The following is a 24,779-nucleotide window of genomic DNA, read 5'->3' as shown; positions in this document are numbered from 1 at the left end:
AGAGAGAGAGAGAGAAAAAAAAAGAAACAAGGAGAGAAAGAAAGGAGAAAGAGAAGGGAGAAAAAGAGACACAGAAAATAGAGACAGGGAGAGAGAGAAAGAGACAAGGAGAGAGAGAAAGAGAGAGGAGAGAAAAGGAGAAAGAGAGAGAGAAAGAAAGAAAAGAGAAGGAAGAGAGAGGAGAGAGAAAAGGAGAGAGAGAGGAGAAAGAAAAGAAGAGAGAGAGGAGAGAGAAAAGGAGAAAAAGAGAGAAAGAAAAGAGAGGGAAGAGAGAGGAGAGAGAAAAGGAGAGAGAGAGAGAGAGGAGAGAGAAAAGGAGAAAGAGAGAGAGAGAGAGAGAGAGAGAGAAAAGAGAGAGAAGAGAGAGAGAAATAGGAGGGTATTTTAAAATCATCTCCCATGTCTGACTTTCTTTTAGCAATCTCTTTTCAAATGCAATGTTTTTAAACTATAAGAGGAAAAATAGACACTCTGCATGGAGTTGAAGTTGGAGTGTGTTTGACATTTCAGTCAGAGCAAATAAAAATTACACGGCGTGACTCACACACGTACAAGGCAAAACACCTCTTTCGAATGGAATTAATGCTTGATGTGAAGCAACCTCCTCGGTTTCCCAAAAGGGGCATTTTCCTTTTGGCAGCCTGAAATTAATTCTGCAACTTTTCCAGGCAGTTTTAATAGCTGTTTTGGCAATTTTACCAGTCTGTCATCGATCCTAACGTTCTGGTCTTCCCTCACTACGGGCAGTCCTCGTTTAACGACCCACCAATCGAGCCCAAAGTTTCCATGGCTAAGCAAGGCAGTTGTCAACTTGCAAAGCTTTCAAGTTGCCATGAGCAGGAGGGAGGGAGAACTGATAGAGCTGATTGATTTCCCTAACTGAAGTGCATTCCATACATTCTTCCTGACCGCAATCAGAAGGAGGGTGTTAGGTTTCACAGCCAGCCAAAGTGGTTAATTGGAGAATGTGATTTATGACATGGCCAGAGAGGAGGGGAGAGACAGGGTCATAGGGGAACGTAAATCTACATAGGATCAGTCCTAACTGCATCCGAGTATTGCCGGAATGTTGCTCCTAATAAATGAATATATTTCCTTTGAAGTTTGGATCATGGCTCATGAGTTAATTAGGGCATCTTTCGGAAACTTGACAGCAGTGGTGAAGTTGCCCCATTTTACGAACTTTCTTGCCACCGTCGTTAAGCGAACCACGGCGGTTGTTAAGTGAGTAGCATGGTTGTTAAGTGAGTCTGGCTTCCCCATTGATTTTGCTTGTTCAGAGGGTCCCAAAAGGGGATCATGTGACCCCGGGAATTCATCTCTTCTACACCCACTTGAGATGGTCAGAAAGCATCCTGCTTATTTCAATGTCTAGTGGTTAAGCCATGAGGCTGGAAACCAGGAGCTGGTGAGTTCTAGTCCCGTCTTAGGCATGCATGAAAGATGGCTCAGTGAATTTGGGGCCAATCCCCAGGAGACGGTGAATTCTAGTCCCACCTTAGACACAAAAAACATCTGGGTTTTCTCGAATGCACCAAGAAAACTATAATTATAACAATACATTTTTTGGGGGGGAAATAATCGCAACTTTTGCTTGCGGGAAACCCGAGACAAGAGCTGGACTGCTGAGAAAACGATCTATAAGGAGACGGGCGTCTCCGGCCCTCGCCAAAGAGAAGCTGTTAGTTTGGGAAAGGAGTCTTGGGAAGGAAAAAAAACCGGCTGGGGATCGGAAGATGGAAGCAATGGAAAGAAATAAGTGGTTGGTCCAAGATCAGCACAATTGCAAAAAAAAAAAAGAAAAAAGATAGAAAAATAGCAATGCTTACATAGGCAGGACTGGGTGATTGGTTCTGCAGATGCTCGAGGGGCAGTTAAGGTGGAAACAGAAACCGTAGCTTCTCAGACAGAACATTTAGTATATAAGCGAGTCTTAAAAATCAACCGGATTCCTGAAAATAAGGATAAACCACAAACCCGTCTCCACAGAGATATACACCTTACACAGCACTGGAGATGATGAAGAAGTCAAGAAGCAAAAGGATGGGAACTCATCAAGGAGAGAAGCCACCTGGAATTAAGGAGAAGCTTCCTAACGGTGAGGACAATTAACCAGTGGAACAGCTTGCCACCAGAAGTTGTGGGTGCTGCATCACTGGAGCCTTTTAACAAGAGACATAGACAGTCCCTTGTCTGGAATGGTAGATGCTTCTCCTGCTGGAGCAGGGGGCTGGACTAGAAGACCTCCAAGGTCCTTTTCCAGCTCTATTCTGATTAAAAATTACGTTGCCCAAGATTAAAAGAGTTCTCGTTGAATACAGGTAAGCCCTTGACTTACAACGGTTCGATTTTGGCCGTCAGTTGAAAACGACTTGTAGTTAAAACAAGACACACGATCTTCCGTATTTCTTATTCCTTTTTTTTCCCCTTCTCCTTTTTGTAAAACTTTTCCCGTGTCCCTCCTACGAGCTAGAACATATGGCTTTCTTTTTTTTTTTTAAATATTTTTTTTTGAGTATTGTACAGTTTAAAACCAAACACACAATAGCAAAAGAAGTCAAGAGACCAAAAAAACAAACAAACAAAAACACACACACTTACATCAGACGTTAAAATACAATACTAACAACAGATATATACAATTTTACAACTTTCTGCATCGACTTTTGTCTTTACTCTTAGCTTTTATCGTCCGGCTCCTGCTCTTTATTTTTAAATATTCATAATTAACTGTTTTGTTAGCAGGATCATTATTTACATTTATATCCAGTAAGAACATATGGCTTTTTATCTATCTTGCAGAAAGAAAGAAAGAAAGAAAGAAAGAAAGAAAGAAAGAAAGAAAGAAAGAAAGAAAGAAAGAAAGAAAGAAAGAAAGAAAGAAAGAAAGAGGGAGGGAGGGAGGGAGGGAGGGAGGGAAATAAGTAAGTAAGTAAGTAAGTAAGTAAAGAAGGAAGAAAGAAAGAAAGAAAGAAAGAAGGAGGGAGGGGGGAGGGAGGGAGGGAGGGAGGAAGGGAAGGAAGGAAGGAAGAAAGAAGGAGAAAGAAAGAAAGGAAGGAAGGAAAGAAGAAAGAAAGAAAGAAAAGAAAGAAAGAAAGAAAGAAGGAGGGAGGGAGGGAAGGAAGGAAGAAAGAAAGAAAGAAGGAGGGAGGGGGGGAGGGAGGGAGGGAGGGAGGGAAGGAAGGAAGAAAGAAAGAAAGAAAGAAAGAAAGAAAGAAAGAAAGAGGGAGGGAGGGGGAGGGAGGGTAGGAAGGAAGAAAGAAAGAAAGAAGGAGGGAGGGGGGGAGGGAGGGAAGGAAGGAAGAAAGAAAGAAAGAAAGAAGGAGGGAGGGGGGAGGGAGGGAAGGAAGGAAGAAAGGAAGAAAGAAGGAGAAAGAAAGGAAGGAAGGAAGGAAGGAAGAAAGAAAGAAAGAAAGAAAGAGGGAGGGAGGGAGGGAGGGAAATAAGTAAGTAAGGAAGGAAGGAAGAAAGAAAGAAAGAAAGAAAGAAGGAGGGAGGGGGGGAGGGAGGGAGGAAGGGAAGGAAGGAAGAAAGAAGGAGAAAGAAAGAAAGGAAGGAAGGAAAGAAGAAAGAAAGAAAGAAAGAAAGAAAGAAGGAGGGAGGGAGGGAGGGAAGGAAGGAAGAAAGAAAGAAAGAAGGAGGGAGGGGGGAGGGAGGGAGGGAAGGAAGGAAGAAAGAAAGAAAGAAAGAAAGAAAGAAAGAAAGAAAGAAAGAGGGAGGGAGGGGGAGGGAGGGTAGGAAGGAAGAAAGAAAGAAAGAAAGAAGGAGGGAGGGGGGAGGGAGGGAAGGAAGGAAGGAAGAAAGAAAGAAAGAAAGAAGGAGGGAGGGGGGAGGGAGGGAAGGAAGGAAGAAAGGAAGAAAGAAGGAGAAAGAAAGGAAGGAAGGAAGGAAAGAAGGAAGGAAGGAAGGAAGGAAAGAATCAGCACATTTAATCAAGACATGGATTTTTCAGATCAAAAGGAAGCCTGCTGGATGACCTCTAGGAAAATACATGTAAACAGAGCTCACTGTTGCTAGCAATAGCCTCCATGGGGTTTAAAATGTGTTTTTGCGAGAGAAAGAGAGGAAAAAAAAAAATTACTCATGTTCTGTCTCGTTTCCAAAAATTATGTCATGGCCCTAAATATTTAGAGAACCCCCTTTGTTATGTTATGTTCCACGCAGAATATCCAAGCTAATAAAAAGAAAAAAAAAAACAACCAACCCCTACTGTATATGTAATCTTAACATCGCGCATGAATGTGGAACTCGGTCCAAGAATTAAATTAAGCAATGTGGCTTCTGGCATCCAGCCGAGAGAGCTCAACACAAGACTCACACCGGCTGCGATGATACACATTTCACTACTGCCTGAAGAATGCTTCCCAAGGCCTACGAAGCTCCCCCCCCCACAACAACCCTGCAAAATTGACAAGGGGTTAAGATCCCAAACGACACCCGCAATCACTTGGCGAGCCAACACAACCGACGGAGGTTGTGCACAAAACTGGCACGGCAAGGCCAAGTCTTACAGGAAAAAAAGCTGTGCCAAACTTCTGGCTTTAAAAAAACCCGACAATCTCAAAACAAACAACCCACCCCCCGAGAAGTTAAGATTAAAAAAATAAATAAATAAAACTTGAAAAATAAAAACTGTGCCTTAAGAAGGAGAACAGGCGACGGGGAAGAGAAAGCAAAATGAATGCTGACTATTTTGCATCTCATAGATAAGTATTATCTCTCTCCCTCTCTCTCCCTCTTTGTGTCTGTTTGTCTGCCTGTCTCTCAATCATCTCTCCTTTCTCTTTCCTCTCTCGATGTATCTATCATCCGTCTATCATCTATCTCTCTATCCTCTCTCTCTCTCTCTCTCTCTCTCATCCTATCTAGCTATCTCTCTATCATCCATCCATCATCCATCCATCTCTCTCTCTCTCTCATCTACCTATCATCTCTCCCTCCCCCTCTCTCTATATACATATACATATATATATATAAATTTATCATCTATCATCCATCCATATCTATCTATCTATCTATCTATCTATCTATCTATCTATCTATCTATCTATCATCCCTCCCTCCCCCCCCTCTCTCTCTATATAAATATATCTATCATCCATATCTATCATCTATTTATCTATCTATCTTTCTTTCTATCTATCATCTATCTATCTATCTATCTATCTATCTATCTATCTATCTATCTATCTATCTATCTATCTATCTATCTATCTATCATCCCTCCCTCTCCCTCCCTCCCTCCCTCCTCTCTCTCTATATACATATATATCAGTGGTGAAATCTGAATTTTTTTTACTACCGATTCTGTGGGTATATCTTGGTGGACGTGGCAGGGGAAGGATATTGCAAAATCTCCATTCCCACCCCACTCTAGGGCCAGCGAGAGGTAGCATTTGCCGGTTCTCTGAACTGCTCAAAATTTCCGCTACCGGTTCTCCAGAACCTGTCAGAACCTGCTGGATTTCACCCCTGATATATATCATCTATTATCCATCCATCCATCCATCCATCCATCCATCCATCCATCCATCCATCCATCCATCCATCCCTATCTATCTATCTATCTATCTATCTATCTATCTATCTATCTATCTATCTATCTATCTACCTACCTACCTGCCTACCTACCTACCTATCATCCCTCCCTCCCCCTTCTCTCTATATATACATATTTACATATTAAGTGTTTTTTCTGTCGAAGCACCTGGTCTACCCCAATATGTGGGAGGGAGCATCCTGCTTCCCTTTTGCCTTTCAGCTCCAATCCAGGAGCCCTCAAGCAGTCGCTTTCATGACAAACTATTTTGTATCAAGTTTATATTTGCTGATAAAGAAATAAAGGGAGACTAGTATAGATCTATTTCAAGCTATTTAGCTCTCATCAGCTAGCCATACCCTTACTCAGATTCGTTCTTTTTAAGAAGGTGTTGGATATTTATTAGTTCAATTCAATTTATTAGTTTAATTTATATGCTGCCCTCCTCCGAAGACTCAGGGCGGCTTACAATGCACTTATAGCAATAGCCTTCATTCTTTTTTTTTTTTTTTAATTTGATTTATATGCCGCCCTTCTCCGAAGACTCAGGGCGGCTTACAATGTGCTCAGCAATAGCCTTCATCCTTTTGTATATTTTATACAAAGTCAGCTTATTGCCCCCACAAACTGGGTCCTCAATTTACCTATCTTAGAAAGGATGGAAGGCTGACCTTGAGCCTTGGCGAGATTCGAACCCTGCAGTAATTGCAGGCAGCTGGTCTTAATAACCAGCTTAATAACAGGGTGCCTTAAACCCTTGTACTACCAAGGCTCTTGTATATACCTGCTTATTAGGGCTTTTGGACCCCCCCATAAGCAGTGTTTCTACAAAGTCAGCTTATTGCCCCCACAATCCGGGTCCTCAATTTACCTACCTCGGAAGGATGGAAGGCTGAGTCAACCTTGAGCCTGGTGAGATTTGAACTCGCGCTAATTGCAGGCAGCTGGCAGCTAAGTGCTACATAACAGCACTTAGTCCGCTGCGCCACCAAGGCTCATCCACCCTTGCCCATCGATTGGGCAACGATTTGTCTGAAATTGTATAAGGTCTCCTGCTCGAGCAGGAGGTTGGACCAGAAGCCCCCAAGGTCCCTTCCAACTCGTCATTTTATGTTCTACGTTCTGTTGTAACTTTGAACGGTTACTAAACGGGCTGTCGTAAGTCGGGGACTACTGATATTTTGAAATCCCCATGCACCAAAGGATTTCTGGGCTGGGATTCAGAGAAGAATGTCTTTCTTCCCAAGCGTTTCGTGCCGCAGCTTCCTTTCCAAGCGACGGGGATTTTACCACCCTTGCGGAAATGTGTCATGTACACCCAAGCCCGTCAGCCGCCCACTCATAAAGCAATTGAGATTTTTTTTTTTTTTTTTGTCGTGGTGGTGGTGGAGATTGTCGGGTTTTTTTTTATTTTTTGGGTTTGCTTAATGAAGATCAGCTCTCAAACGGTGCGACAGCCTGAATCACTTACGAGACCATATGTGATGACTACAGAAAATTCAACGAAGGATTTGTCAGTCTAGTCTAGCTGTCTCACTCACTGAGTTTCTTTCGACAGAACCAAGTTTTTATTACAAGCCTTCAGAGAAATAATCCCTCGTTTTGGAAGAAACGGTTTTATTTCGGAAATGATCTGAAATGTCACTTAGATCGTCGATACTATTTTTTTAAAAAAACGTTTAATTTCCTTGCCAGAGATAATTTTTTTAAAGTGTTCCCCTCCCATCCTCCAAGTAGATGGCTAGACTATATTTCTCTCCGGCCCCCACACCTTGTGAAGTCAGCTGAAGTGTAGCAATTGTTACTTACTTGTAGTTGTCGTCTTCCACAAATTTTTGAAGCTCTTCAATATACCGGACGGACTTCAAGTATTTTTGCACGTGGGGTAACATTAGAAGGTGATCTGCAGTGACGACCCCCCCCCCCCAAAAAAAGAAAGAAAATGTATTTAGATCTCAAAACCGTTATGAAGAAAAGGAGTTTTTGGCAGCAAGAGGCTGAAACTCGCCCGCCCCCATCTATTCTGAACGACCACCCAAAATTATCCATCAAGACTCAGAATTTCACTGAGCATCATACAGTAGTCCTTGACTTACGACTACAACAGCCCAGATTGTTGGGGGCAAATATGCTGACTCTGTAAATTGCTTAGAGAGGGCTGTAAAGCACTGTGAAGCGGTACATAAGTCTATTTTCTATTCTCTATTCTCTATTCAATTCATAATTCATAATTCATAATTCATAATTCATAATTCATAATTCATAATTCTATTCCATTCCACTTCTATTCTATTCTATTCCATTCCATTCCATTCCATTCCATTCCATTCCATTCCATTCCACTCCACTCCATTCCATTCCATTCCACTCCTATTCTATTCTATTCTATTCTATTCTATTCTATTCTATTCTATTCTATTCTATTCTATTCTATTCTATTCTATTCTATTCTATTCTATTCTATTCTATTCTATTCTACTTTACTCTATTCATAATTCATATTCCATTCCATTCCACTCCTATTCTATTCTCTATTCTACTCTACTCTACTCTATTCATAATTCATATTCCATTCCATTCCATTCCATTCCATTCCATTCCATTCCGCTCCTATTCTATTCTATTCTATTCTATTCTATTCTATTCTATTCTATTCTATTCTATTCTATTCTATTCTATTCTATTCTACTCGATTCATAATTCATATTCCACTCCACTCCACTCCTATTCTATTCTATTCTCTATTCTACTCTACTCTACTCTATTCATAATTCATATTCCATTCCATTCATAATTCATATTCCATTCCATTCCATTCCATTCCACTCCACTCCTATTCTATTCTCTATTCTACTCTACTTCCATTCCATTGCATTCCATTGCATTCCATTCCATTCCATTCCATTCCATTCCATTCCACTCCACTCCTATTCTATTCTCTATTCTACTCTACTTCCATTCCATTGCATTCCATTGCATTCCATTCCATTCCATTCCATTCCATTCCATAGTCTAATTCTAATTCTAATTCTAATTCTAATTCTAATTCTAATTCTAATTCTAATTCTAATTCTAATTCTAATTCTAATTCTAATTCTAATTCTAATTCTAATTTTGTTTTACTGTACTTTATCCTACCCTATTTTACTCTACTCTACTCTACTGCCATGGTGGTGCAGTGGTTAGAATGCAGTACTGCAGGCTAATTCTGCTGACTGCCAGCAGTTCAAGCCTGAGTAGTTCAAGGTTAATTCAGCCTTCCGTCTTCCCAAGGTCGGTAAATCGAGGACCCAGATCATTGGGGGAGCAATATGCTGACTCTGTCAACTGCTTAGAGAAGGCTGGAAGCGGTATATAAGTCTAAGACGCTATCGCTATTAAGTGGAAGTTCAGAAACCTGAATCTGGGAAAGCTCAAAAACAACTCACAGCTTAGGTCAGCATGTAACACGGGAGAAAAAGAACGGGGGTCCCCTAAAATCGGAAGAGAAGCTAAACCAAAGGGATGCCCAGCTCATGGAGCAGATAAAGTTTACAACCAAGTTTATATAGTTGATGAAGTTATAACCAATATCTGCAATGGGATTTATCCGTAAAATAAAAAGGGAAACATATCCCTTCACCACTGACCCACATACAGACATCTGCAAACCTCGCCACCAAGACAATAAAATCTAATTGCCTAGAACTAATAATGTATACAAGATGGTGGAAACCAAATGACTGAGCAGCACAGAAGGTTAAACTTCAAGGCCAACTCTCACATAAGGGAGACATCTGATTCTAATTTACTAAGCTGGTTAACACGGACGAGGGAGCAAATTTACCAACCGTAGCTGCAAGAGACTTGCAAATCAGCAATGATTCGGAGAATGTTGTTCATTTGATTAGATCTTTGTTCGTTCTCCATGATGCTGCCGGAAGCTGGATAGGCTGAATCGATGTAGATTAAGTCCAGGAGATAAATCCCTAAAATTAAAAGAGATGAGATCACATTTAGTCTATATAGTTGCAACCGACTTAACAGAATAACAAGAGTTGGAAGAAATCTTGGAGGTCTTCTAATCCAACCGTGATGGATTAGATTTGCTCAGACAGGAAACCCTACACCAGTGATGGCTAACCTTTTTGCCATCATGTGCCAGGAAGGGGGGGCAGGGGAGGTTCACGCGCGTGCATGCCCACACCCATAATTCTATGTGCCCCGCCCCGCACATGCGTGCGCAACCCCCCCACCCGTCCCCCGCTCTTGGCGTGTGATGGCCCGTTTTTCTTTCTCACCTGGCTCCAGATCCTCTCTATGCATCTGGGGAGGGCGAAAACAGTCTTCCCCACCCCCTCGGAGGCCCGAAACGGCTCGTTTCCCAACTTCCAGTTGGACAGGAAGTGATGTTTTTTGCTGTCCCCAGCCTCCAGAGACTCCTGGAGTTAAGCTGGCGTGCCAGGCGACATGGCTCCGTGTGCCACCTGTGACACGCGTGCCATAGGTTCGCTATCATGGCCCTACACCATTCTGGACAAATGGCAGTCCAGTTTCTTCTTCAAAACCTCCAGTGAGGGAACACCTACAACTTCTGCTGGGAAGTTGTTCTACTGATGAATTGTTCTCACTGTCAGGAATTTTCTCCTTAGTTCTAAGTTGCTTTTCTCCTTGATAAGTTTCCATCCGTTGCTTCTTGTCCTGCCTTCAGGTGCTTCGGAGAATAGGTTGTCCCCCTTTTCTTGGGGGCAGCCCCTAAAATATTGGAAGTCCACCATTGCTCTGACCTAGGCTTCCCAAAAGCACGAAGCCAACTCCTCGTCCTAATAAAACCCCCTTTTATTGTAGTTTATTGTAGTAGACAATACTTGGCAAGAAGTCAGGAATAGATCTTCACTCTAATGAATTGAACTAATTGTCTCCTGCAAACTCCCCTCCCCTTTCGCTCCTCTTTTATTCCCTATGGGAGGGGCCATTCACCGTCCACCTGTGGCTTTACTCCTGAGTCGACCCTTGTTCCTTAGCTGTTCCCTTCTCCTGGCAGCTCTGTGCATGCGCACACTGGGAACAGGCCCATGGTGAAATTCATTTTTTTTACTACCTTTTCTGTGGGCGTGGCTTGGTAGGCGTGGCGTGGCTTGATGGGTGTGGCAGGGGAAGGATACTGCAAAATCTCCATTCCCACCCCACTCCAGGGGAAGGATACTGCAAAATCCCCATTCCCTCCCCACTCCTGGGGGGGGGGAGGATATTGCAAAAAATCCATTCCCACCCCACTCTGGGGCCAGCCAGAGGTAGTATTTGCCGGTTCTACTCAAAATTTCCGCTACCGGTTCTCCGAACTACTTAAAATTTCAAGCATCCTTCCTGGGGTTTAACCTCCAGCCTTTGTTAACTTCATTATTAACCAGCCTTCATAAAGTTGATAAAGTTGGAACTAACGTCATCACATATAGCTGATAAAATAATGACAGATGTCCAAAAGAACTGCTAGTAAACCACGGACTATCTTGTCTTAAGCATTTGTCTACATCGTTCCTAAAGAAACATAATCCGAGCACGAACCGTTTGGGAATGAAAAAATTGGTGTCCAATTCGGGAGGCAGCTGGTGTTAGAAGGAAAGCTGCAGAAGATACAACCGCCCCCTGTTACAACCGAAACAGATGAAACTACAGCTGCTAAACAGCTCGCATGGATGGTCTTGCTATTTAGTATTATTAGCAACATTCCGGAAACCTCAGCGGATTCACAAAACCTTATGCTAACTCATCCTCATTTGGGGACGTCAATCAATTGGGGGACGCTTCAAGACTCGCTCGAGTTAAATCTTGCCTCTGATCTTCTGCTGACTTATAGAATTGGTATCGAGATTCTGCCCACTACCACCACTTTTACGGGAGAATTTCAGCTATCTCTCTCCGAAAAGAAACCAGTAAAAGACAGCCTTCCAAAACATCCTAAGCAGAGGTGGGTTACAGCAGGTTCTGACCAGTTCTGGAGAACCGGTAGCGGAAATTTTGAGTAGTTCGGAGAACCGGTAAATACCACCTCTGGCTGGCCCCGCCCCCATCTATTCTCGGCCTCCCGAGTCCCGGCTGATTGGGAGGAAATGGGGATTTTGAAGTATCCTTCCCCTGGAGTGGGGTGGGAATGGAGATTTTACAGTATCCTTCCCCTGGAGTGGGGTGGGAATGGAAATCAGCTGGCGCCAGAGCTGAGCTGGCGTGCCAGGCGATGTGACTCAACATGCCACCTGTGGCACGCGTGCCATGGGTTCGCCATCACGGATCTATAGTCCGTGCTGCAAAGGAGTAGCAAATAGGAAAATAAAATCCATTAACCAGCTATATATACACCGGTACACCAATTTTGTTTTCTTCCTCTACTTGAATCGTGTTCTGCCTATCGCTATGCAGTATATTTTTATTTTATTTTATTTTTTATTTTATTTAGTTTGTCAAACACGTACGAGATAATAGGTATAGGTATAAACATGGACATGAGCACATGAAATGAGTACAAATAAATGGGGACAGTAGGACAGGGACGGTAGACACACTGGTGCGCTTATGCACGCCCCCCCTTTACGGACCTCTTAGGAATGGGGTGAGGTCCACGGTAGACAGTTTAAGGTTGAAGCTATGGGGGTTTGAGGATGTAACAAGAATCAGGTAATGCGTTCCAGGCATTGACCACTCTGTTGCTGAAGTCGTATTTTCTGCAATCGAGTTTGGAGCGGTTTTCCTTGAGTTTGTATAGATTGTTTGCCCGTGTGTTATTGCAGTTGAAGCTGAAGTAGTCGTTGACAGGTAGGAGGTTGTAGCAGACAATTTTGTGTACTATGCTTAGATCGGACCGCAGGCGGCGCAGTTCCAGATTGTCCAAGCCCAAAATTTCAAGCCTGGTGGCATAAGGGCTTCTATTGTGAGCAGAGGAGTGGAGGACTCTTCTCGTGAAATACCTCTGGACCCGCTCGATTGTATTAATGTCTGATATACAGTGTGGGTTCCAGGCAGACGAGCTGTATTCGAGAATTGGTCTGGCAAAGGTTTTGTATGCCCTAGTTAGCGGTACAGTGTTACCAGAGAAAAAGCTTCGCAAAATTATGTTAACAACTCTTAGTGCCTTTTTGGCAACGCTGTTAACAGTGAGCTCTGGCACTTAAGACGGTTGGAGATGAGTACTCCCAAGGTCCTTGACAGAGTGAGTATAATTTTATTTTAATATTTAATTGTAATTCTTCGGCAAAGTTTCTCCATTCAGAAGGACGGTTTTCCTCTACTCTCCATGCGCTTTTGCATCAGTAAAATTGCCTGTCACACCAAAGCTGCTCTTGCTCTGAGAAAAATCTTCTGTACTGGTTGGGTTTTTGTTTATTTATTTTTTTTATTCTTTTCCCTTGTGCTTTTGCCAAACTGGAACGGTGCCCTCTTCATACAAAGTGATGAAAGGAGCAGCTCTTTTGGAACCTGGCTGGCATCCTTCATTTTTTTTCAAGCCGTTCATAATTAATGCTTGTATTCTCTCGAACGGGTGGGTGGGTGCCACACAACGGCGTTGCTTGGGAATGCAGCGGGCAAAAAATTCATACAAAGGCAAAAGGGAGGGCAAGGAACAGCCACATTTTCACCCTCCCCCCTCGAAGCTTGTCGCTAAGGTGTAAGAGTAATAGAGTAGCAGAATTGGATGGGAGCTTGGAGTCCAAGTAGTCCAACCCAGGGATGGGTTCTAAAATTTTTTACTACCGGTTCTGTGGGCGTGGCTTATTTTGTGGGCGTGATTTGATGGTCATGTGACAATTATTTAGGATTTAGCAGAGGTACTGGTCTACCAGGCTTTTAACTGCTTGCAGAGCTGTACTGATCTACCCATTTATTTTTGCAGGCACCGGTCTACACATTTGTTTTCTTTTAACATTGATCAGCTGTAGGGCGGCCCTTTGAAGCCCCGCGGCAAGAGTTTAAACAGTTTTCTTTTCCCTCTAGCCATCAGCTGGGACTCAGGAGGCAGCAATAGAGTGGGGGTGGGGCCAAATAAAAGGTAAGAATAACGCGAGGGGTGGGGGGGCAGAACCAGTTCGGTGACGTCATATCGTCACCGCTATCGGCTCTGCGGAACCAGGCGGAACTGGGAGGAACCCACCACTGGTCCAAGCCCCTGCTTAGGCACGGAGACTCTATACTATTTCAGAGAAACGGGGTGTCCGATAACTTCTTCAAAACTTCCAGTGTTGGAGCATTCACAACTTCTGGAGGTAAGACGTTCCACTGGTTAATTGTCCTCGCTGTTAAGAAGTTTCTCCTTAATTCCAGGTTGCTTCTCTCCTTGATTAGTTTCCATCTGTTGCTTCTTGTCCTGCCTTCAGGTGCTTTGGAGAAGAGGTTGATTCCCCTCTTTGTCTGCAAGATGCAGAGTGAGGCTGCAACAGTTTGGAGCGAAGCGACCACTTGGCCGTTGATTCTGCAGTATTTAAGACCTGGGAATGAGGGGTGCATATTTGCCCAGCCAAATCAGGATAAAGCATCTAAACATTTTTTTTTTTGATAGTCCTCCAGATACACATACATTTCTTATTACTGCTGTTAAAGGACATTGTGGCTTACATAGAAAACGCCCAGGTTTACATAGCTTTGTGGTTTACCGGCTGATTTTGACCGAGTCCCTTTTTTCCCCCATGTTCTCGTACATTTTTGTAGCCCACATCACCGTCTTTTTAATAGGGGGTTGGTGGTCCTTTCCATTGGCTACGATTCCAGACCGAAACCACACAGATGCCAAAACACTGAGAAGCCTTCATTAGCCTCCCTCCCCTGAACCAATTAACTCCAGTTCATCTCTAGAGGAAATGCTGAGTTTGTATCTTCATTACTTTGCCATAGAGGGAGGTTCCACTCGCTTGCCTTGATCTGAGGTTTCGGGCCTAACACGGTTAAAATGTCGACGGACGGAAACGGCTTCAAACGGGGGATACAATTTAAAGATCGCAACAAGGCAGGCCAGATTTCCTTTTAAAAACCCCAAACTGCAAGGCATACTTCAGGAAAGTTGTGGGTCTGTTTTCCAGAAGATAGCAGTCTTCCAATATTTGAGGAGCTGCCCCCAAAGAAGAGGGGGGTCGACCTGTTCTCCAAAGCACCTGAAGGCAGGACAAGAAGCAACGGATGGAAGAGCCGAGGTGGCGCAGTGGTTAGAGTGCAGTACTGCAGCTACTTCAGCTGACTGCTAGTTCAGCAGATCAGCGGATCAAATCTCACCGGTTCAAGGTTGACTCAGCCTTCCCTCCTTCCGAGGTGGGTAAAATGAGGACCCAGATTGTTGGGGGGCAATATGCTATTTAGTATACTGTTCTTTGGTGTAAGCCGCCCAGAGTCCTCGGAGAGTGGGCGGCATAGAAATATGACTAATAAAATAAATAAATATAATAAAGGACAGATCCAATCTAGAACTAAGGAGAAATTTTCTGACAGTTAGTACAATTAATCAGTGGAACAAAGTTGTGCGTAAAGAAGAGACTTCACTTAAGATTGCCGGGAGAAATATCAACAACCTCAGATATGCCAATGATACCACTCTAATGGCAGAAAGCAAAGAGGAACTAAAGAGCCTCTTGATGCGGGTGAAGAAGGAGAGTGCAAAAGTTGGCTTGAAACTCAACATAAAGAAAACTAAGATCATGGCGTCTGGCCCTCTCAATTCCTGGCAAATAGATGGGGAAGAAATGGAGGTAGTGACAGATCTTATTTTCCTGGGCTCCAAGATCACTGCAGATGGGGACTTCAGCCAAGAAATTTAAAAGATGCTTGCTCCTGGGGAGGAAAGCTGTGGCAAATCTAGACAGCATATTAAAAAGCAGAGGCATCACCCTGCCAACAAAAGTGCGTATAGTCAAGGCGATGGTTTTCCCAGTTGCAATGGATGGCTGGGAAAGTTGGACCATAAGAAAGGCTGAGCGCCAAAGAATGGAGGCCTTTTTTTTTTTTTTTTTTTTTAATTTGATTTATATGCCGCCCTTCTCCGAAGACTCAGGGCGGCTTACAATGTGCTCAGCAATAGCCTTCATCCTTTTGTATATTTTATACAAAGTCAGCTTATTGCCCCCACAAACTGGGTCCTCATTTCACCTACCTTAGAAAGGATGGAAGGCTGAGTCAACCTTGAGCCTTGGCGAGATTCGAACCCTGCAGTAATTGCAGGCAGCTGGTCTTAAGCAGCTTAATAACAGGGTGCCTTAAACCCTTGTACTACCAAGGCTTTGAACTCTGGTGCTGGAGAAGACTCCTGCGAGTCCCTTGGACTGCAAGGTGATCCAACCGGTCAGTCCTAGAGGAGATCAACCCTGACTGCTCTTTAGAAGGCCAGATCCTGAAGATGAAGCTCAAATACTTTGGCCACCTAATGAGGAGGAAGGACTCACTGGAGAAGAGCCTAATGCTGGGAACGATGGAGGGCAAAAGAAGAAGAAAGGGACGGCAGAGAAGGAGGTGGCTGGATGGAGTCATTGAAGCAGTCGGTGTGAGCTTAAATGGACTCCAGAGGATGGTAGAGGACAGGAAGGCCTGGAGGAAGGTTGTCCATGGGGTCGCGATGGGTCGGACACGACTTCGCAACTAACAACAACAAGAAGAAGAGACTGGACAGTCATTTGTCTGAAGAGTTACAGGGTTTCCTGCTTGAGCTGGTTGGACTGGAAGACCTCCGAGGCCCCTTCCATCTCTTTTGTTATTCTGATAACTTTCCAGGGTTTGCCACAAGAATATCTGTCCTGGGGTGGGAGGGGATTGATTAAAACCGAGCAGTGTTTATATTGCAGGAGGAGGATGTTTTGAAAAGGAGGCCATGTTCGCATCAACTGAACAATTCCCTCGAAAAGACAGAATTGCTTGACGTGGAGACTTTGGCCGAAGCCAGAGCCAGAACCTTTCGGGGGTGCCAAAGAAAGCATGGCAAGGTTGATTTCTAAACTCCTGGCTCTTAAACATGCTACTGTGTGGAGAACAGGCGAGATTTTATTTTATGCGGAGGGGTGGGGGGGGGGGAGGAGAGGAGTGAGGGGAAAGGACTCCCTTAAGAAGAAAAAGCCATCGGGATCCTTTCCAGAAAAGTGAGCTCATGGGCAGCTGCCTCCACAGACGGAAATATTTTCCATCTCTAGGCAAATCCTACTTCATGACTGCTCGAGACAGACAATCAGCTGGGCGATATGTGGGCAGCCACACATGTTTTCATTAGTGAGTGAAATTTTTTTGGGGGGGGGGCGCTTAGGAAGGAAGCCGTGGGCTTCTTCGACCATCTGCGATTCCATGAATTGTCTTCCTTCTTAAGAGTAGAGTAGAGTAGAGTAGAGTAGAGTAGAGTAGAGTAGAGTAGAGAATAGAATAGAATAGAATAGAATAGAATAGAATAGAATAGAATAGAATAGAATAGAATAGAATAGAATAGAATAGAATAGAATAGAATAATGGATAGGATAGAGAAGAGAAGAGAAGAGAAGAGAAGAGAAGAGAAGAGAAGAGAAGAGAAGAGAAGAGAAGAGAAGAGAAGAGAAAATGGAAGAGAGTAGAGTAGAGTAGAGTAGAGTAGAGTAGAGTAGAGTAGAGTAGAGTAGAATAGAATAGAATAGAATAGAATAGAATAGAATAGAATAGAATAGAATAGAATAGAATAGAATAGAATAATGGATAGGGAAGAGAAGAGAAGAGAAGAGAAGAGAAGAGAAAGAAGAGAAAATGGAAGAGAATAGAGTAGAGTAGAGTAGAGTAGAGTAGAGTAGAGTAGAGTAGAGTAGAATAGAATAGAATAGAATAGAATAGAATAGAATAGAATAGAATAGAATAGAATAGAATAGTAGGAAGGATTTGTAATTTGACCATCACGTTCTCAGCTGGGTGATCATTAAAGCTTCTCGAAGTTATGCTGGTCACTTGAACCCAGGATCTCTCTTGAAAGTGATCTCTTTTGCAATTGCCGGCCATAAACGAAGGACAAATTGTCAGATGAATGAGAGGAGAGTGAAAAGGAGGAGGAGAAGGAAGATTGTGGGGTCCTCGGTGCTTTCTGAGCTTGGTGATTTTCTTGCAGACGTTTCATAACCCACCTAGGTAATGTCATCAGTGCTAGGAGGGAAGAGGTTTTATGGAGAAGAGGAGGAGGAAAAGGAGGATCATTGCAGCATCCCAATGGTCACGTCATCAAAATTTAAATACTTGGCAACTGACTCGTATTTATGACGGTTACAGTGTCCTGGGATCATTTGTGGCCTTCCGAGAAGCGAAGTCGACGGGAAAGGCGTATTCACTTACCCACCGTATTCCTAACTTAACGACTGTAGCGATTCATTAAGACAACCGTGGCAAGAAAAGGTCGTAAAAGGGGGAGAAACTCACTTAACAACAACGTTCTCACTCAGCATCCAGAAACCGTCGCCAAGGACTGCTTATCACAAAAGCCACCTTATGGTTGTCTGGCGTTACCTCCCGTTTGCTACAAGCCCGGCATTCTTTGGAATTGTCCAGCCAACATATCCAGTTGACGTGTTCCAACTGACGCATTCAAACCACTGGAGGGAAAAATGATCTTTTTGCCAATTATTCCCCTCTTTGAGAAAAAGCAAAAATTACAGGGCTTTAATAGAAGAACGAGAAGGAAAATATAAAAACCCCACCATAACTTTGAGATTAGCTTTGGCTCCAACTGTATATTATTCATTCAGAATCTTTTCCACATTGAAGAGCCCTCAAAAAAAAGAATTGTTTCTCAATGGCCAATTTGAGTGATCCGTGCACAAACCCTGACCCCCACCCCCCAAAAAATGCCCAGCATCGACAGTTTGCAAAACCAGAGGCACCGTTTTCAGAAAGTTAGCAAAGAGTCAGAATACGAAGCCAAGAAATCTGTGGTCTCCTCGGTCTGAAGAAATTTAGAGGAAGGGTTCCATGGATTAAGGGAGGGGCAGGAAAAAACTTTCCTGCGGAGAAGAATCGACAGCCTGATTAATCTTGGTAGGATTGGGGGTATTTGGGGTGGGGGTGGGGGGTGCAAATGAACGGGGCAGTTTTGCCAAAGCTGGTAAGAATCTGTAACGTGGGATCCATTAGGCCACCCCCGGTAGTCAGAGGAATGGAATCAGTCAGCAAAGCTTGAATAAATAAAGCGAGATATATTTTTTTTCCCCTTTAATCTACTGCCACAAAAGAGTAAAGAGAAGCAACTACATAGGTACGGTAAAAGAAAGAAACCAAATTCTAAAGTCTTACATGAGATAGATAGATAGATGATAGATAGGTAGGTAGGTAGGTAGGTAGGTAGGTAGGTAGGAAGGATGATAGGTAGGTAGGTAGGTAGGTAGGATGACAGATAGACAGATAGATAGATAGATAGATAGATAGATAGATAGATAGATAGATAGATAGATAGATAGATGTAGACATATAGATGATTGATAGATGATAGATAGATAGATATAGATAAATAGATAGATAGATAGATAGATAGATAGATAGATAGATAGATAGATAGACAGATGATAGAGAGAGAGAGATAGAGAGAGAGATAGGATGATTGATAGATAGGTAGGTTGGTAGGTAGTTGGTAGGATGATAGATTAGATAGATAGATAGATAGATAGATAGATAGATAGATAGATAGATAGATAGACAAATAGACAGACAGATGAGAGAGAGAGAGAGATAGGATGATTGATAGATAGGTAGAAAGGATGATAGATAGATAGATAGATAGATAGATAGATAGATAGATAGATAGACAGATAGACAGATAGATAGATACTGTAAATAGATGATAGATAGATGATAGATAGATAGATAGATAGATAGATAGATAGATAGATAGATAGATAGATAAACAATTAATCTATGGAACAACTTGCCTCCCGAAGTTGTGGGTGCTCCCACTCTGGAGGTTTTTAAGAAGCAATTGGACAGCCACTTGTCTGAAATGGTATAGGGTCTCCTGCGTGAAAATGGGGTTGGACTAGAGGACCTCCAAGGTCCCTTCCCACTCTGTTATTCTGAATGGTAGAAGTAAAATCTGATACCAACAAACTGAAACACTCTGCGGTCATGAGACGTATTTTCCATAATATTTGGCGTACAGTTGGCACTGCTAATGCTAACTCCTATAGAGTAGAGTAGAGTAGAGTAGAGTAGAGTAGAGTAATCTTTATTGGCCAAGAGTGATTGGATACACAAGGAATTTGTCTTCGGTACAGAAGTGTACATGCAAAAGAACAGAGTAATATTAATCATAATAATGATACCAATAAGAGAGGGTAGTATATTACAGTATTATATTAACAGTGATATCTTAAATTAAGGCAACTCAAAGACCCATTCTTTGTAACCTCAATATCCCTTCCAATGGTTGCGTTATCTCCTACTGCTAATAGGGCCTAGATACCACTGTTATTAGGGACGTGGTGGCTCAGTGGCTAAGACGTTGAGCTTGTCAATCGAAAGGTCGGCAGTTCAGCGGTTCGAATCGCTAGTGCTGTGTAACAGGGTGAGCTCCCGTTGCTTGTCCCAGCTTCTGCCAACCTAGCAGTTCGAAAGCTGGTAAAAAAATGCAAGTAAAAAAATAGCATTGCCAAATAGCATTGGCATTGAGTCATGCCGGCCACATGACCACGGAGACGTCTTCGGACAGCGCTGGCTCTTCGGCTTTGAAACGGAGATGAGCACCACCCCCTAGAGTCGGGAATGACTAGCACATATGTGCGAGGGGAACTTTTACTTTTTACCGTTATTTTAAAAAAAAACACTACATTTTTTTCCACCCTACCCTTAAGCAGCATTCATCCGCGGAACAATTTTATTATTATTTTTTTCTATCCCAAAAAGGTTTGGGAAAATTAATACGCTTCTTAGTCACTACTATAATCCCTGCGTACTTGCAATTAGACAATGCCGAAAGAATGCTTCGTATAAACAGAAAGCTGAAATCAGTTTTGGTAGTTTAATCTGCACATCGGTGACTTATGTTTACCTCATTTGTTTAGCTGGGATCTTTGGTCCAAAACAGCTGCAGGAACTTCAGAAACGCCAAAGTCATTTCCAGGACAATAATTATGCTTGAAAGGATATTTTGTATAGGGGGGGTGGATGGGGGGGGAATGCAGAATTGCCATATATGCCTTTCTGGATCCATCACTTCGTCTTGGACAGAACAAAAGAATGACTAGCACATGAATGGACGTCTCAGAGCCATTCTCATGAAAGTATATTTTAATTCTAAGCCTAATTAACAACCTTGAATTAAAAATTTAAGTCTCAAAAGTTGGACTTAAAATTTGCAGCCTGGTTCAAATAAATGATCCATTGATTATCATCGGTACAACAGTTCTCTCAAGTGGACAGTTCAAAGTTGCCACGGCACTAAAAAAAAGGGATTGATGACCGTTTCTCACACTTACGACCCTTGCAGCATCCCCGGGGACACGCGATCAAAATTCAGGTGCTTGGCAACTGACTTGTACTCGTGACAGTTGCACTCTCCGGCCGGGGTTGCGTGGCCCTTTTCGGTGACTTTCTGACAAGCAAGGTCAAATGGGGGAGCCAGATTCGCTGAACAACTGAACGACTGCAGGCAATTCACTGGGGCAAGAAAGTGTCGTGGTCCGCCAGCAGCCTGCGGAGCTGGCAGCGGAGTCAGACAGTGAGGAGGCTGGGGAGGAACATGGGCCAGTCCTGGAATCTGGGGAAGGCTCGGACGAGGGCTCTGCGTCAGAGGCAGAGATGGGGCTAGGATCTGGGAGTTATGCACGGACTCCGGAGCCTCCAGAGTCGGACATCAGAGAGGCAGAGGAACAGGAGGAGCCTGTTCCTAGTGCGCACATGTGCAGAGCTGCCAAAAGGCAAGAACAGTTGAAACAAAAGGGATGACTCAGGAGTAAGGCCTGGAGATGATTGGCCACTCCCATAAGGCTTAAAAGAGGAGCAAAGGCATGTGGGCTCTTTGCAGGAAAGCAACGTTGTTAATTCTGTTCCCAGTCGGCATCTCTGTTTGATTCTGGACTCTGTGTGGCTTTGCCAAGTAGGTCTTTGGCAGAGTGTCAAGGGAAATAAAGGTGGGTGATTATCCCGAAGGACTTCTTCCGAAGGACTTTTTGCAACTAATTGGGACTCAGCTGTGAATGAACATAATTCACAGCTTTTGCAATAAAAGAGGTTTTTGGGACTACTCGTGTGTTTTCATGACTCACGAAGCCTAGGTCACAACAGAAAGGTTGCAAAATGAGGCAAAACTCACTTAACAAATGTTTCACTTTGCAGCAAAAAGTTTGGCGCTCGATCGCGATCGAAAGTCAAGGACTACCGGTTACTCCCGTGATGGCGAACCTATGGCACACGTACCAAAGGGGGCAGAGCCCTCTCTGTGGGCACGCACGCCGTCGCCAGCTGCTCTTCTGGTTATTTGGGTCATTTTTGGGGATGTTTTCCGGCCAAAAAACAGGCATGCGCGCACCAGCCAGCTGGTCTCCGGGTTTCCGGTGCTCCGGCGCACTCACATGCACTACATGTGCACGCGTGTTCTGGTTTGGCCAAAACGGTTTGCCATCACTGGGTTACTCGTTTTTAACTTGAATCCCTAATCACATTTCTTTTTAAGATCTTCCAAACTGAAGGTCATATTTATTAACCATACCATAGCTAGTATACAGGGATTCTAGCGCACTATCGCGCTGTTGCCACTGAAATAGCATCACTTGATCTCCAATATATGCAAGGGCAAAAGTCCGATGGTTTCCACCTGGGCTTAATCTGTTTTTGTTTTAAAAAAAAAACCCTGCTATTTTCCAGCTCAGTTCTTTAAGAACTGGTTGCATCTGGACCCGTGGCTGGGTCTGTTTTCAATTTTGATAAAAGAGAATATTTGTAGCTCAAGGTTGAACTGTGGCGTACTTGGTGCTCTCTGAGCTTGGTGGGGGGGTCGGGGTTTTTTTTGGTGGACGTTTCATGACCCAACTAGGTAACATCATCAGTGCTAGAAGGGAGTGGGGTTCTTGCACCTCCTTCTAGCATTGAAGATGTTACCTAGTTGGGTCATGAAACATGCGACATGAAAGCAGCCAAGCACAGAGAGTACCAAGGACCCCAGGATCCTCCTTCTCCTCCTCCTCCTCCTCTTCCTTTCCCCCTTCCCCAAACTGGGACACTGATTTTTTTAAACAGAAAAGCTGTTTGACCCATTGAGTAAAACAGTTGAGTGACATCCTCTCTGGTAGGTCTGTATGAAATAGTGACCAAAATATTCTTAAGACTTGCAACAAAAGTTAACTGCAACAACAAAAAATATTATTAGAAAACGCTTGAATCAAAGGTGCTGAGACTCTAGGAAGAGTGCAGAGAAGAGCCACAAAGATGATTAGGGGACGGGAGGCTAAAGCATATGAAGAACGGTTGCAGGAACTGGGTATGTCTAGTTTAATGAAAAGAAGGACTAGGGGAGACATGATAGCAGTCTTCCAGTATCTCAGGGGCTGCCCCAAAGAAGAGGGAATCAAGCTATTCTCCAAAGCACCTGAAGGCAGGACAAGAAGCAATGGGTGGAAACTCATCAAGGAGAGAAGCAATTTAGAACTAAGTAGAAATTTCCCAACAGTTAGAACAATTGATCAGTGGAACAACTGGCCTCCAGAAGTTGTGGATGCTCCAACACTGGAAGTTTTTAAGAAGAGACTGGACAGCCATTTGTCTGAAATGGTGTAGGCTTTCCTGTCTAAGCAGGGGGTTGGACTAGAAGACCTCCAAGGTCCCTTCCAACTCTTGTTATTCTATTCTAAAGTTTGTTTTCTCCAAAAATTAATTTTGGTTGCCATTTCCACTTGTTTGTCTTCTCTAGGCAGGTAGAACGGCTTCCCTCCAGAATTGCTCCATTATCCCTGGAGAAACTGGACAACCATTTGTCCGGAATGATGTAGGTGTCAGCGTCCCAGCACTGACATATATAAAGAGAGGAGAAACTTGAACTTTTGCCTACTAAATCCCTTTGAAGATTCTGTCTCCTCGGAGATGGGAGAGGGGGGGAGACATTCCTGTGATCTGACAAAGAAGAGATCAGGAAAGGGACTTGGAAGATAGCCAATGAGAAGCAGAGAATTGGGGATCGGAAAGGGAGGGATTGGGGGGGGCAAAGGTCAGTACTGACCGCGAAAGAGCCAGGATCAGATTGCCGTGCTCGAATAAAGAGAAAATTTCCTTAAAGATCGGCAGTTTGGAAATTCATTTATTTTGAGATAGCATCGAAACCTGACAGTAGGCTCTCCTGCTTGAGCAAAGGGACTAGAAGACCTTCAACGTCCCTTTCAGCCTTACAATTCAATAATGTCCGATTCCATGATGGACAGCTGTTACCTACTGAAAACCCTGCTCCTGACTCTGTCTCAGGAAGGAGGATGGCTCCTTTAGCCAGCCAGGGCTTCGCATCAGCTGGTAACAATTGCAGATTATTATTTTTTTTAATATAAGACATGCTTGCATAATTTCATGCTTGGGGCTTGGGATAGAGCATCTGGTACTGAGGACGACCCTGAATGAAACAGACCGAAGGGAAAAAAAATGTTTCTCGCCTGCATGTCTCCATCTTTTTCGTGGCTTGTTGCTACAGAAGTAGAGCTTCTGTTGGAGACAGAATTTGGTACCAATAGACCCAAGAATGCCGTGATGATTATCCAGACCGAGCTAGGCTTCACTCAAAAGTAAACCCTACAAATTGACTCCGGAGTGCGTTTGAAAATTAATTCCATCTGCTCGACGGACCATGGCCAATGACTTCAACCGGCTCCTTTCCATCTCCCCCCCCCCCCACACAAAATAGCTGGACGTTTATCCTTCCATGATTAATCCTGACCTATTTCAAAACAGGCCAGCAATCTATTAAAAAAAAAAAAAAAGGCCTTATAAGATCTAAGGTCTGGTTTCATAGGAAGCCGTCTACGGACATAGCCTGCATGTCCCAGGCATCCTCACGTATAATTTTCGTCTAGGTTGATTGCAAAAATGCAGAAACTCGCTCGCTTGTTGGGTTTTATTCAGAAAAAAATAAGAGTAACTATTTGGCTTTGCGTTCCTATACTGTCTGCTTTCTGTTTATAAGATCAACCAATCTGTATCTTCTTGTATTAGTTTGTGTTCTAGTACAGGATTAATGACTTAACCTCTAATAAATGCTTAGAGTTATTAGGATCTTTATTTCTTAATTGCAGAACTGTTAAATTGGTATCAAATATAATTATCTATCTATCTA

The 24,779-nt window shown here is 43.4% G+C and overlaps 1 protein-coding gene across 1 annotated transcript in view; it reads right to left on the bottom strand.

Moving 5' to 3' along the window:
* RALGPS1 (Ral GEF with PH domain and SH3 binding motif 1) overlaps positions 1 to 24,779 on the bottom strand; it is a 245,490-nt gene that overhangs the window by 38,382 nt on the left and 182,329 nt on the right. The window contains exons 7-8 of the mRNA XM_070955902.1: positions 9,370 to 9,507; positions 7,349 to 7,442 (exon numbers count right to left, since the gene is read on the bottom strand). Coding sequence (XP_070812003.1) covers positions 7,349 to 7,442; positions 9,370 to 9,507 — 232 coding nt within the window. The remainder of the gene's footprint in view (positions 1 to 7,348; positions 7,443 to 9,369; positions 9,508 to 24,779) is intronic.

Source organism: Pituophis catenifer, unplaced genomic scaffold (assembly GCF_029215685.1).
Source record: "Pituophis catenifer annectens isolate HBS135680 unplaced genomic scaffold, rPitCat1.0.hap2 SCAF_17, whole genome shotgun sequence".
Taxonomy (NCBI): Eukaryota; Metazoa; Chordata; class Lepidosauria; order Squamata; family Colubridae; genus Pituophis; species Pituophis catenifer.
The sequence above is the reverse complement of the archived record's forward strand: the minus strand, read 5'-3'. Positions and strand labels throughout refer to the sequence as shown.